The sequence below is a fragment of the Girardinichthys multiradiatus genome, chromosome 13, assembly GCF_021462225.1.
Source record: "Girardinichthys multiradiatus isolate DD_20200921_A chromosome 13, DD_fGirMul_XY1, whole genome shotgun sequence".
Classification (NCBI taxonomy): domain Eukaryota; kingdom Metazoa; phylum Chordata; class Actinopteri; order Cyprinodontiformes; family Goodeidae; genus Girardinichthys; species Girardinichthys multiradiatus.
The window spans coordinates 20967688-20982471 of record NC_061806.1 but is presented as its reverse complement, the minus strand read 5'-3'; the positions used below and the strand labels follow the sequence as shown (position 1 = coordinate 20982471).

At 40.9% G+C, this 14784-nt stretch overlaps 1 protein-coding gene across 1 annotated transcript in view; it reads left to right on the top strand.

The window, feature by feature from the left end:
* cpne4b (copine IVb) overlaps positions 1-13748 on the top strand; it is a 48004-nt gene extending 34256 nt beyond the window's left edge. The window contains exons 15-16 of the mRNA XM_047382958.1: positions 76-312; positions 12181-13748. Of these exons, the coding sequence (XP_047238914.1) occupies positions 76-312; positions 12181-12312 (369 nt within the window). The 3' untranslated portion in view covers positions 12313-13748. The remainder of the gene's footprint in view (positions 1-75; positions 313-12180) is intronic.
* The last annotated feature ends 1036 nt before the right edge of the window (positions 13749-14784 follow it).

Below are 14784 nucleotides of genomic sequence, written 5' to 3'. Positions count from 1 at the left end.
TCCTCTCAGGAAGCCACACATAAAACATCAGTTTCATTCAACATCTATTCCTCACTTTTTAACCTGTCACACCAGGAATACTTCATCCTGCTAATCCTGACAGACGGAGTCATCACTGACATGGCGGACACGCGGGAGGCCATCGTCCACGCCTCCCACCTGCCCATGTCCGTTATCATCGTTGGCGTGGGTAACGCTGACTTCACCGACATGCAGATCCTCGACGGCGACGATGGGATCCTGCGTTCCCCCAAAGGGGAGCCAGTTCTCCGGGACATTGTCCAGTTTGTCCCCTTCAAGGACTTCAAACACGTAGGTGTACATTGCAAAAACATGATGCATTCCTGCCAAGCACATCAAATACTGTTTTTTTATCAAACAGCTCTGGTGTGACACATAAAAGTGCCATTGTTATGTGATATATGTTACTCAACGAGTGAAAGCTGCAGTAATTCACTGGATGATTTTAAAGAAAATCTTTACTAGCATGTTGGTGAAGTAGTAGTATTCTATTTTTTATAGAGGCAAGAAAAATTCATTATCATTTATCTTATATCCTGGAAACTTCTCCGTACAGATTCAGTCCCAGAAATGTCATAAAAATAGTATCCATACCCTTTGAACTTTTTCACATTTTGTTTTGTTACAACTACAAACTCGAATCTCTTCTATTGGCAATTTTATGTGATAGGTCAAAACTAAGTTGTGTTACATGGAATGAAAATAATATATAGTTTTCAAACGTTTTGACAAGTAAAAATCTGAAAAATATTGCGGATATTTGTATTCAGTCCCCTCAGAGTTAGTTCTTTGTAAAGCCATCTTTCCTTGCCAGTCTTTTTTGCGTATGTCTGTACCGGCTTTGCTCATTTACAAAACTTTTTTGTCAATTCTTCTTTGGACAGTAGTTCTAGCTTAGTGAGATTGGATGAAACCCATCTTTTAACATATCATAACAGCTGCAAATGGGACTTTTTATGGCTTCCTTCCTTCTTAGATAGATAATCTCTGTGCTTGATTTGTGAGTTTTATATTTTTGTATATATAATTTTGAAAAACATCTATCACTCCTTTCCACTTCACAATTTTGCATAACTTGGTTTCTATCTCATAAAATCCCAATAAAATGCATTGAACGTTGTAGTTGTAATGTGACAAAACATAAGAACGTTCATGGGGTATACTACTTTGGCAGGTGCTGTGTGTTTATTGTATTAATGGTACAAGTCGAGCTACATGCTACAAGATTGGTGCTGGCTAGGAAATAAACAACAGCAACACGGGATAAAACACAACAATTCACAAAATGCAGTAAAAAATGGACCAAACATAGACATTGTGCTAAAGAGTTAAAATTAGTTCTGAATGCTTTAGGCTGTTAAAAGAAAATCAGGTAAATGGTTACTTGAACAATAATGACTTTTTGTGTAATTTATCTAATACAGAAACAGGCACAGTTGTTCTATTAAACTATTTCCACTGAATTAATCTTGTTGTTGAGCTAATTAAATGAGCCATCCTCCTCTTTAATGGAATCCAGAGTTTAGTGATCTGATCACAATCCACCTTTATTTATCAAACTGAAAGAAATTTCCAAAAATGGTTAAGAGATAAATCGTCTTTCTCCTCTGTGTGTCTCTTGTTTGAAAAGAGAATTAGTCAGAAGGATAAAGATCAGGTGAGGGAGGTTGGGCAGGTTATTTAGTCCTCCTTGGCATCTTTGCTGGCAGAAAACAAGTGGACGCATGTGAAAGAAATGTCCTTTTGCAACTTCTGTAATCAGAGAACTTCGGCTACTCTAGCAAGTCCTAAAAAGATTTATCTGTCTTTGTTTTTCATTAACTTGTCTTTGCTGGATTTTATCTGATATAATAAGGTTTTTATCACACAATAAAAGGAAAATGATTGAATCTAACCTATATTTGACTTTCTATGGCTGTTGAGAAATATGCAAATATACTAAAATAACGTATTCACCTTAATAACCACACAGTTTTTTTCTTTATCTGTAACGAGGCAGATTTCAATAATAGCCAATCTAAAATAGATTTACAGTGTTTAAACCAAACAGAGTCCAGTTATTGTATCCAAAACAATCACACTCACTCAGATTACTTGTTATTTTTAGTCATCATAGCATAATTCAGTGGTGGTATGTCAGATTTTGCTTAACTAAAACTGGTGCCAGAATGTCTCTTATTTTGCCACCAATATTGCCATATCTAAAAACATGTTTTATAAACATAAACAGATGATGGTAATTTTGTAAAATATCAAGTCCTGTCACATAAGTGTGTCATTATTGCACTCCCATTTTGTATTTGCATGTATATATTAGGAAGCAGCTCCTCCACATTGAGGGGAGTTAGTTAAGGTGCTCGGGCATCTGTTTCGGAGGACTCCTGGAAGTCTCCCCCAAGGGGATGGCCCATGACATACTGGAGGGACTATGTCACTCGGGTGGCCTGGGAACGCCTTGGGCTCCCCCCGGCGGAGCTGGAGGAGGTGTCTGACCATTTAGGGGTGAAAGTTAAATGTTATATTCACAGACAATAAGCACCCCCTGTGGTCGAGGAATTATTAGCTGAATTAAACAGCAGGTTGTGCTGTCGTGAGCGGAAGCAACTTCAGTTATTGGGATTGCTGAGGTGTGTGAATCTTCATCAGTGCGGACAGAGCGGCTGCATAACGCAGCATGAGATTAAGTAATGTTAATATCAGATCATTGCTGTGATATTTGGGAAGTACTTGCGTAAGTTTATTAGTAGTGGTGCATATGTGTGATATACTGTATATGGCATCTGTGAGTTTCAACGTTCATTCCATATATTTCTTTTGTCAAAATAATTTGTGGCTGCTGTGCTTAAACATAGATCAAATCGCATACACTGAAGATCCAAAAGAATTTGTTCACAGAATCACAAATCACTGACCTCAGGTGTTCTGATGACTTCATGGCCAGAATCCAGAATCTACGAATGCAGACTACTTCTACAAACATACAATGTATTGCCAAATGTACACTGGAGTGATAAATCATGCCTCTCCATCTGGCAATGCAAAGGAGTAGTCTGGGTTTGGCAATTGTGGGTGTTTTCACACCTATAGTTCTTTTACATAAGGCAGATGCACTATAGTGTAACATCATGTTTTGAAAATTATGACAGATGTCGTAATTATATAGGTTGAAACAATAGGCTAGATTTTACAGTGCAAAAAAGTTATTGGATATTCTTACAAAGTGAATTTTTAGGCACTGTAGGAGCCAGAGCGACTGAAACCTTAAGGAATCTGTCCATAGTTAGATTTAGAAAGCAAATCCATTTATCTTCTTAATTTGAATGACGGTCCACTCAAAAGTGGTCTTGAGTATATTTATTCAAAACTATACACATTATTTTAACTAGTGATATTTGTGAGACTCAGATTTTGAAGTGAGGATTTTTGTTGTGCTTACACTGAGAAATTTTCCCCAAGTGGGAATAATATCCTTGCTGTGCTCATCAAAACACATCAGGTCTCTGCTCCTAAAAGGGTTTGCGTGTTCATGTTCATTTGTGTTTATGTCTTTTCCTCTCCGCTGGCATTAATTTTACTTGGCTCTGACCAGATGGATTTGGCAGGATCCGTTATGGTGAGTTTGGCCTGTGACAAGCTTGGAAATTAAGCAATTATATCCCATCGAATATCTAAGTTAAGGAGAGGGAACATCTACCGAGTGTTTGAGGATGGAGAATTGGTCAGAGAGGAGAGGTGATGAATATTAGGAAGGGAGCTGAGGAGGAGAGACAGCTCACTGGAGATGGCATTGGAGGGGGTCAGCGGGAGACCAGAGCTAAAGACAAAAGAGAGCGAGAAAGTGTGTGACAGAGGTGGAGAGGTGATTTTCTGCTCTGTCGTCTCTTTTCAGAAGAGATTAGGAGGACGGAGCTTCTGGGTGACAGGCAGAGTGGGGGATAACAGGTAGGCACGAGAAGAAAGGAGGAGGAGGAGGAGGGTGAAGAGGCTGGGGTGGAGGCACTTTGATGATGCATTGTCTCATGGAATTATATGAGACAGTACGACAGTCTCTGACTTTGAGGTTTCAGAAGTCATGTGTCTGTCTGTTTAAGTGCTGTGGCTGGTGTGTGTGTTTTTGAAAGAACTGAATAAAGGGGCAATGACTTGAATTCTCAATGTAACAGCTATTTCCAGTGTTTTTTGTCATATCTTTAAAGGTTTATGACTTCAACTTTAATTAATTACATTTGCTTGTATTTTAAATTTACAGTTATTTGGACAGGTTTTAAAGCATGCCTAATTTCTTTATACAGTACCTGTAAGGAACCAGTCTTTCTTGTAATGTTTTAACATGGATTTGATTATTATTATTCATACTTTCTGAAAGTCTTTGATTAGTTTTTTGTTAGCCTTTTGCAACTTTTAACAAATTTTCTGCCAAGTTCTACTACCTTGTGTTATCTGTCCCATTTTTCATAGACATTTAAACGTGAATTTATAGGTCAGAGAAAAATAGGTAGCAAAGGTCCAAAGAAATCTTTAAAAGGTCTTCAGAAAGCATAAGAAATCAATTAATACAATAGAATCAATGCCATGTAAAATATGGTTTTGCTTTTTTAAGACAAAGACAAAACTGGACTATTAGTCTTTAACACAGCTTTTGGCGGTTTGACTTCTTAGGCCTTTTGGCTAGATGTCTTTTACTTCTCTGTGATTTGAATCTGACATTTTAGCATGTCTTTAGCATCTTTCTAGAATTGCGCCGCTCAAGGTGGCAGCAGGTTGGAGTAGCTCTGTTACTTTTGATTCAGATTTATTCTTTTTTGGGAACTATTCCTCTTGTGGTGGATACAGTTGATTTTTTTTTGGATGACTGTCCACTCCAGTGTCGGATGCTGTGCAGCTTGGAGGATTATTCTTAATACTTTCTATTTTTGGACATTTGTTATGATGCATTGCCATGGCAACGGGGTTGTTTCTTACAACCGGGAGCAGTTGATTAATATCTCAAAAGCTCAAATAATACTTCAGCTACAACCCCAAATCCCTGATGAGTTGAAAAGGAGAGCAGGAGCTAAGAGAAGAGAGAGAAGGAGGAAGTTCAAACTATCTCTTCCGTCAATTTTGATGGGCAATGTGAGATCGTTGGGAAACAAGTTGGATGAACTCCAAGCCCTACAAAGGACCCAGCCAGAGTACAGGGCATGCAGTATCATGTGTTTTACTGAGACATGGCTGCAGGATCATATCCCCGACTCCAGCGTCTCTCTGCCGGGCTTTTTAACCATACGAGCAGACAGAGATTTAAAGAGGAGTGGCAAATGTAAAGGAGGTGGACTGGCAGTACTTGTGAACAACAGATGGTGTAATCCAGGACATGTTACTGTGAAGTGTCATCTCTGCAGTCCAGATATTGAACTGTTGGCAGTAAGTTTTCGTCCATATTATTTACCCAGAGAGTTCACCAGTGTTATTTTGGCAACAGTTTACGTTCCACCTTCCGCTGTTGCTGACACTGCATGTGATGCCATAAGCTCAGTTGTTGCTAAGCTACAGACACAAAACCCCAATGCTTTTGTGGCAATTTCTGGTGATTTTAACCATGCTTCACTCTCTGCTACACTTCCAACGTTTCAACAATTTGTCAGCTGCTCTACCAGAGAAAACAAAACATTGGATTTGTTTTATGCAAATGTCAAGGACTCATACATCTCTACAGCAAGACCTCCTCTAGGCAAATCAGATCACAATCTTGTTTTTCTCTGCTCGAAATATAAGCCCCTTGTTCAGAGACAACCTGTAATAAAGAGGACTGTGAGAAAATGGTCACAGGAAGCTGAAGAAGCTCTGCAAGGTTGCTTTGAGGCTACAGACTGGGACGCACTGTGCCAGCCACATGGAGAGGACATCAATGCCGTTACTGAGTGTGTAACCGACTATATAAACTTCTGTGTGGATAACATCATCCCCACCAGAACCGTGAGATGCTTCCCCAATAACAAACCTTGGATCACCAGTGACCTGAAGGACCTGCTTAACAAGAAAAAAAAGAGCCTTCAGAGAGGGAGACAGAGAATTATTGAGGATTATACAGAAGCAACTTAAAGTCAAGATAAGAGACAGCAAGGAGGTGTACAAGAAGAAGCTGGAGAGCAAGCTCCAGCAAAACAATATCAGAGATGTGTGGACAGGGATGAAGAAGATCACAGGCTTCAAGCAGAAGGATGATCAGACCGATGGAGGTCTGGACAGAGCCAATGAACTGAACACATTCTTCAATAGGTTCAGTTCAGAAACCAGCTTTGCATCCTCCTCTCCTGCTCACAGCCAAACAGACATTCCATCTTCCTTTGACCCACAGGACACACAGCTGTCCAGTAACACCTCACATTTTTTATCTTCCACCTCAGCCCTAGACCTTTCTGCTTCTACATGTTTGCCTTCAACCATATCAGAAGATGCTGATGCTTCCTTTGCTTCCCCCCTCCACCTGTGTCTCTCAAGAAGTCAGGTGAAGAGACAACTGGAGAGACTGAATAGGAATAAGGCTGCAGGTCCAGATCATGTCAGCCCTAGAGTCCTGAAGGCCTGTGCAGAGCAGCTCTGTGGGATTCTGCAGCACCTCTTCAACCTACGCCTGGCCCAGAAGAAGGTTCCGGTGTTGTGGAAGACCTCCTGTCTTGTTCCGGTACCAAAGAAAACTCACCCATCAGTCCTCAATGACTATAGACCTGTTGCCCTGACATCTCACATCATGAAGGTCCTAGAGAGACTCTTGTTGGCCCAGCTGAGTAAGCAAACAGTAAACCATCAGGACCCCCTTCAGTTTGCTTATCGCTGTGGAGTTGGAGTTGAAGATGCCATCATACACCTGCTTCAACAAACCCATTGTCATCTGGACAAAGCCAGCAGCACTGTGAGGATCATGTTCTTTGATTTCTCCAGTGCATTTAATACAATCCAACCTGATTTGCTTTGTCAGAAACTCCAGAAGACTCAGGTGGAGGCCTCAACAATCTCCTGGATCAAAGACTACCTGACAAACAGACCACAGTTTGTGAGACTGAAGGGTTGTGAGTCTAACCAGGTAGTCAGCAGCACAGGAGCACCACAGGGGACTGTACTCTCACCATTCCTTTTCACTCTGTACACCTCAGACTTCCAGTACAAGACAGACTCTTGTCATCTGCAGAAATACTCGGATGATTCTGCAGTCATGGGGTGGATCAGAGATGGACAAGAAGTTGAGTACAGGAACGTGGTGGACCGCTTTGTGACATGGTGTGGAAACAATCATCTCATTTTGAACGTGACTAAAACAAAGGAGATGATTGTAGATTTTAAGAGAAACAGGAATAAGTCAAAAACTATTTCTATCATGGGAGAAGAAGTGGAGGTGGTGGAGGAGTATAAATACCTCGGTGTTCATCTGGACAACAGACTAGAGTGGAGATGCAACTGTGAAGACATCTACAAGAAGGGACAGAGCAGACTGTACTTCTTGAGGAAGCTTAGGTCCTTTGGTGTTTGCAGCAAGATGCTGCATATCTTCTATAAGTCTGTTGTGGAAAGTGTGATCTCTTCTACCATCATCTGCTGGGGAAGCAGCATCAGAGCCAGGGACTTAAAAAAGCTCAACAAGCTGATAAATAAGGCTGGCTCTGTTCTGGGGACTTCTCTGGAACCTCTGGAGATCATTGTGGAAAGAAGGATTCTTCATAAAATGAAGAACATTATGGAGAACCCTGAGCATCCTCTTCATGAGACTGTCCTACAACAACAGAGTGTCTTCAGTCAGAGGCTTCTTCAGATCTGCTGTAAGACGGAGCGCTACAGGAGATCCTTCCTGCCCACAGCCATCAGCATCTACAACGGCTCTTTGAGGAGACCTTCATAATATGAGCTATAACAACATTTAATTTCCCTTTTGGGATTAATAAAGTATTTTTTAATTGAATTCAATTGAATTCTATTAGATTACATTACTAAATATAATTAGCAGTTTCTTTGTGTATTATCTAGAGCAAAGGTTGGCAATCTCTTCAGTTCAAAGAGCCATTTCTGCCCTCATCCCTTCCAAAGAAAATTTGTCTAGAACCTGAAAACCTACTTGACCCTTTGGAAATAGGTAACATTTCGATTTATCATAAACCAGATGGAATTTGTTTTATCATTGAGGGAAGTTGTCTTTCTTGACTAGACCAAGGTAAAGTCCTTTTATAAACATACAATAAAAATTTGGAAAAATAGATACCCCACATTAAGAAATAAAGTTCAGTTCTGCTGTAGAAATTCTATGCAGGTATTGCTAAAAAATCAGCTGGAAGAACCGCAAAAGTGTGCAGTCTTTACATTTAAAAATGTTGCTCATTTCTTTACAATGTTTAATGAAACCTAAGGGCCGTGGCTTTGAAGCCACAAGTTGACCTAGAACAGTGGTTCTTAAATGTTTTATAAATAACAAGCACAACCCTAACCTCAACATCCAACATGGCTGCCTTGCTTTTAAAACTGATAGCTTTGCTAAAAACAGTTTATATTATCTTCTGACAAACTGTGTATTTTAGCTCTTTCACACACATTATAGTGTAACCTCCTTTAGTGAACATCTTGATGAGGGCTCAAACAAAGGCTCAAACAGAAAAAAACGGTTCCAAGGGACATTTTCAAGTGGGACAATGCAGCTGATAATATTCTGCAGGACTGCTTTGGAACAATAGATTGGCAAATGTTTGCAGACTCAGCGGATGGCAACATTAATGAGTACACAGATTCTGTCTTAGGCTATATGGGAAAGTGCACTGAGGATGTTGTGCCAAAAGTCTCCATCTGCACTTACCCCAACCAGAATCCATTGGTCAGGCCTGAAGTACGTGCTAAACTTAAAGCACACACGGCTTCATTTAAATCTAGAGATCCTGACGCCTACATAGCAGCCAAGTACAACCTCAGAAATACTGTTAAGACTTTGCAGAGGGAGTAGAAGGAGAGTGTCGAGTCTGCCCAACAGAGCAACAACCCAAGGCGCATGTGGCATGGACTGCAATGCATCACAGATTACAGTGGGAGGAACAGGTCTGTGGAACTGTGCAGTGCGTCTTTTCCCAATGAGCTTAAGATCTTCTACGCTCTGTTTGATGCGGACAACACCACACCCATCACCAGACCACTTGTGGATAGTGAGGACGCTACACTCAACATAGACATGGCTACAGTTAGATGGGCGTTCAAGAAAGTTAACCCTTGTAAGTCACCAGGGCCTGATGGCATCCCAGGATGGGTGCTGAGAGTGTGCACTGACCAACTCACTGAGGTGTTTACTAACCTCTTTACCCTTTGTCTGAGCCAGTCTATAGTGCCCATCACCCTCAAGTCCTCCACTGTAGCTACCCGTCCTGATGACGTTCGACCTATAGCACTTACATTTGTCATCATAAAGTTCTTTGAGCGAATCATCAAGAACCACATCCGTGCCTCCCTTCCTGACACCCTGGACCTCTACAGTTCGCATATAGAGCATACAGGTCCACAGACAACACCAATGCTCTAGCAGTCCACACTTCCCTCAACCACCTGGAGAGGGGGAACACCTATGTTAGAATGCTCTTTATTGACCACAGCTCAGCATTCCATACCATAATCCTCTCCCAGCTGGTCACCAAGCTCACTGCCCAGGGACTAGAAAAGTCCATCTGCTGCTGGCTATTGGACTTTCATAACCAACAGACCACAAACAGCGAGAATCGGCAGAAACCTCTCCTCCACACTACTCCTCAGCGCACGGTGCACCTCAGGGCTGATCTCAGTCCAGTCCTCTTCTCACTCATCACATATGACTGTACTGCCAGGCATAGCTCAAACGTTATCCTCAAGTTTGCTGACGATGTCACCATTTTGGGCCTCATTACAGACAACAACAAGAGTGCCTACAGGAATGAGGTGAAATCACTGACCAGTTGGTGTCAAGAAAATAACCTCTCCTTGAACATCAGCTACGAAGAGGATAGTGGACTTTAGGAGACAGCTTGAAGGCCGGTATTACCCCATCTATATTAATAATGCTGAGGTGGAGCAGATGAGCAGCTTCACATTCCTCTGCCATTAGTACTTTTTATAGTGAGTTTTTTATAGTGAGTTGAACGGTTCTTCTTATCCCAAGCATTTCATTGCATTGTTGACTGTGTTAACCTGAACATGACAAATAAACCAATAAGAATACCAATTTTGGGGATAACAACAAAACAATAAACTTAACATGAACATAAATCAGTCCACTGTCATGCTCCTGCTGCGGTATTTTTAAGTCTGGTCAGTCCGGTATACATTCCTTGTCCGTTTCTTTTCCTTCAGCGGCAAGCCTTGTGAAATTGTTACTTTGTAAACAAATCACAGAATTTCCTTTCGCTGCTGCCATTGTCTCCTGTCTGGTCATTGTTCTTGTCTGACTTTTCTGTTGGCATCCATATGTGTGAGAAACATTCTCACCTGCGCGTTTAAACTGCCAGAGATGTGACTGTGATTGACAGGTATCTTGAATTAATCAGATTGGTCGAAAAATGAAACAAAAAAATTACAGTGATTTGCCACAGGGGTAAAATCTTTAAGTAACCAATTAGAGACCAGCATGAAGTCACACGAAAGCTAAAACGTTTAAGAACATACATACACACTTATTTGGCCTGCGCCCTTTGCCATTTAACACTTACACAAAAATAACCGCAAATAAACCCAAAATGGAATGGGACACATTTTATGAGTGAATACATGTGATAATTACTTTTTGTTTCTGCAGTTTTGATGGTGGCGGTGCCCTGGTACCCCCTATTAACAAGTCACCACTCTTAGCATGGTCATGGAGCATATCTAATCCAACTGGTTTTTGAACTTAGAAATAGAATATGTTTAAATTTTGTTTGATGTCATTCCCAGATCTGGGTTTAGAGTTCAAACATAAATAAAACACAGCATTTGAAGTCACCATACATGTTCCTGATCCACTGTCATCCACCACATAACTGTTATTTCATTTGAAAATAAATGAAAACTCTCTGAATCAAAAGTAGTGTGAATGTAGGCCGGTGGTTGCCAGTAAGAGCTAAGCAGCTTGCGTTCACAGAAGTATGTAGATAGACAAAGAGAAGCAATGCTAACACAGTATAAATTATAAAATACAAAATAACATTGAAAACTCCAATTAGAGTATCATGACATTGAATTGACTGAATTATAAGCATGACAGGTACAGCAAACAAAGAAATTTTATTTTGAATTACTCACTAAGTTTTAATAAACAAACCACTCTACATCAAATAAAGTTAAGAACGTAGTTTGTTAATATTCTATATGCCTGCCTTTTCATGAATTCAGCAGGCCAACATGTCACTCAGTGAGAGGTTGTTTTTTGGTTACAAGTCTATTGCTTCCCCTAAACACAAAAACTTTGAGTTAAGTAGTTCACATATCTTAATGAATCATAACATATGAAATAATAAAGTAGCATTGCTGAGATAATTTGTTTCATTCCACATTGTTCATCCCAGGGAAAAACTGACATTATTAAGGTCATAGTACCAACTTGTTTTTTGTAAAGAACACGCAGTTTCCAAATGATCTTCTTGGAGAACTGACCTGTGTCAGCCTACTCAAACTACAGATCAAACAATAATCTCCACTGAGCAAACAAGAACAAACATAATCTCAGTACTGTGCATTATTAACCACATGCTTTATATTGCAGCAGAGTCTGAAGCCTGGTTTTAAAGTGTGCAATCCCTTACTTTCATATTGTGTGAAGACAGTGCTTTTATGCAGAATCGTGACAGGAGTTGAAAGAATATGATGCAATTATATTTTTTTTCTGCTGGGTCATTTTGCTGCACACATGTTGTGCACAAAAATCAAGTGATGACACCAAAAACCTAAAAAGTGAAAGCAAGAATATTTTAGAGGTTGTCAGACGATCTTGTCAGATCACATCAGTCTCAGCAGTCTAAACACAGGGATGCTTACATTCTTCCCTCCAAGATTAAGGAATAAATAGTGATGCAAGTGTATGTGTGTGTGTGTGTGTGTGTGTGTGTGTGTGTGTGTGTGTGTGTGTGTGTGTGTGTGTGTGCGTGTATGTGTTTGTGTGCCTGTGTGTGGATGTTTCTGACCTCCTCTCTGTCTCTGTTTTTTTAGGCTTCTCCAGCTGCTTTGGCTAAGAGCGTACTGGCAGAAGTCCCTAACCAAGTGGTGGATTACTACAATGCAAAAGGAATCAAACCTAAGTGTATATCGGACTACGAGTCCCCGAGGACCTTCAGCCCCTGACAATGTACAACATGCACACATGCCTGCATTTCTAAACAAACACTCTCATTTACATTTGACCGGTCCATATTCTGGGGTTAATAGGCTTGTCTAATATTATGGTTGTTAAAAAAACACAAAAAGAATTCAAATTCTTTCTCTTTGTGCGTTTACAATTAAATAAAGGTTTAATTAATCCAATTTATGTTTTAAAGAATCTCCATTCAATGTAGAAATATCCAATTTAGGTTTGAATACTCAAATATTTTAGATTTTTAACTAGAGATGCTGAACTCCAGTCTGTTTTCCTTAAAAATGTTGAAATAGTCCTTAAACTGCTGTAACACAGTTTCCTATCTTGCTGTGTATGTTGGGGTATTAAATATGCAGGTCTAAAGGTGAGGAAATTAAGCAGATTTCATGGAACACAAAATCTTGTTACACCTTTGAAGTATGCGTGTTGCTTTTTGATGCACTTCTGATTTGAATAGAGTGTAAGTATTGGGATCAAGAGTGTTCACAGTGTCATCTGCAATAGGAGGTGGTCCACTGCTTTTGACGTTACATGACTGTGTATCTGCGGAGTGTTTTTATAGTGAAAGATCAACTGACCCTCTGTAGAATGAAATTTCAATGCTCTATAATTGCTCGCAGGTGGCCAGATAAATATGAGCTACATTAATCAAAAAGTAGTGTTGTATGAGATTTAACCTTGAGTTTTTGCTGCGATATTTAAGTACCAGCTTTGTAAGTGCTATAGACCTGGCACACATGTGCACTATACATAGCGTGTGAGAGCTTTGGTACTCATGCTGTGGAATCTTTGATATCTCCAAAAGATTTGTGGCAGCCTGTCTTAGCTGGTAATCAAATTATGTATTCTACAGAGTTACATGTGTAAGAAGACAATGCTGGAGTATACCTTGGACATCTTCCTGTGCCATTGAAACACTAGGCAATAGCAATAGTGTGACTGGGGTATTAAATTTAACTTCAGTAGAAACCTGTGAAGCAGACCCCAGCTTTAGTCAAATGCAGTGTACTCACTGTAATATAAAAGCATTAGAATCTCCTTCACTGCTTTTGTAACAAAATGCCACTGGCAAGCATGACAGGCAATTTTTATTATTCGTCAACATATTAGTTCAAATCAAAAACTACCTCCTTTCTTGCTTAAACTTTTAAGCACTCTGGGCCATATACAGGGCTCATGATAATGGCTTATATTTACTCGACCAGATAAATGTCCCATACTGACACCAACTAGACAGCACTTTGCAACCCTGGCTTGACTTGGAGAAACTAAACCACGGAGTATTTATATTAGTAGATTTTGTAATTCAGAATCAGAATCAGAAATGCTTTATTGCCAAGTACGTTTTTGGACATACAAGGAATTTGTTTTGGCGTAGTCGGTGCAATACAGTACAAATTAAACAGTATAAACATATCTACAATATAATATAAATATATGTGCACAGTTTTAAGTGAGTGAGAGTAAATATAGAGCAGTATAAGATGCAAGAGCAATACAACAGTGCAGGTGATCATTGTGCAAGTATGGCAGTGCAAGTAAAGCAGGAGTCCAAGCTGAGCGTTAATGTAACGCATAGAGTTACAAGTTACAAGTGTCCTGTCAGCAAAAAAGGGGGGTGTGGGGGAAAGGGAGAATGTCAAGGTGGTTTCCGGGCTTTGTTAACCAGGCTGGTGGCAGATGGGAAAAAATTGTTCTTGTGGCGTGAGGTTTTGGTCCGGATGGACCGCAGCCTCCTGCCAGAGGGGAGAGTTTCAAAGAGTCTGTGACCGGGGTGGGAGGGATCAGCCAGAATCTTCCCTGCCCGCTTCAGGGTCCTGGAGGTGTACAGTTCCTGGAGCGACAGTAGACTGCAGCCAATCACCTTCTCAGCAGACCGAATGACACGCTGCAGCCTGCCTTTATCCTTGGCTGTAGCAGCGGCGTACCAGATGGTGATGGAGGAGGTGAGGATGGACTCAATGATGGCTGTGTAGAAGTGCACCATCATAGTCTTTGGCAGGTTGAATTTCTTCAGCTGCCGCAGGAAGAACATCCTCAGCTGGGCTTTCTTGATGAGGGAGCTGATGTTTGGCTCCCACTTGAGATCCTGGAGATGATGGTTCCCAGGAAGCGGAAAGATTCCACAGTGTCAATTATGGAGTCACAGAGGGTGATGGGGGCAGGTGGGGCTGGGTTCTGCCTGAAGTCCACAACCATCTCTACTGTCTTTAGAGCGTTGAGCTCAAGGTTGTTCTGGCTGCACCAGTCCAACAGATGGTCCACCTCCCATCTGTACGCGGACTCGTCACCATCAGAGATGAGTCCGATCAGGGTGGTGTCGTCCACAAACTTCAGAAGCTTGACAGACTGGTGACTGGAGGTGCAGCTGTTGGTGTACAGGGAGAAGAGCAGAGGAGAGAGAACACAGCCTTGGGGGGAACCAGTGCTGATGGTCAGGGAGTCAGAGACGTGCTTCC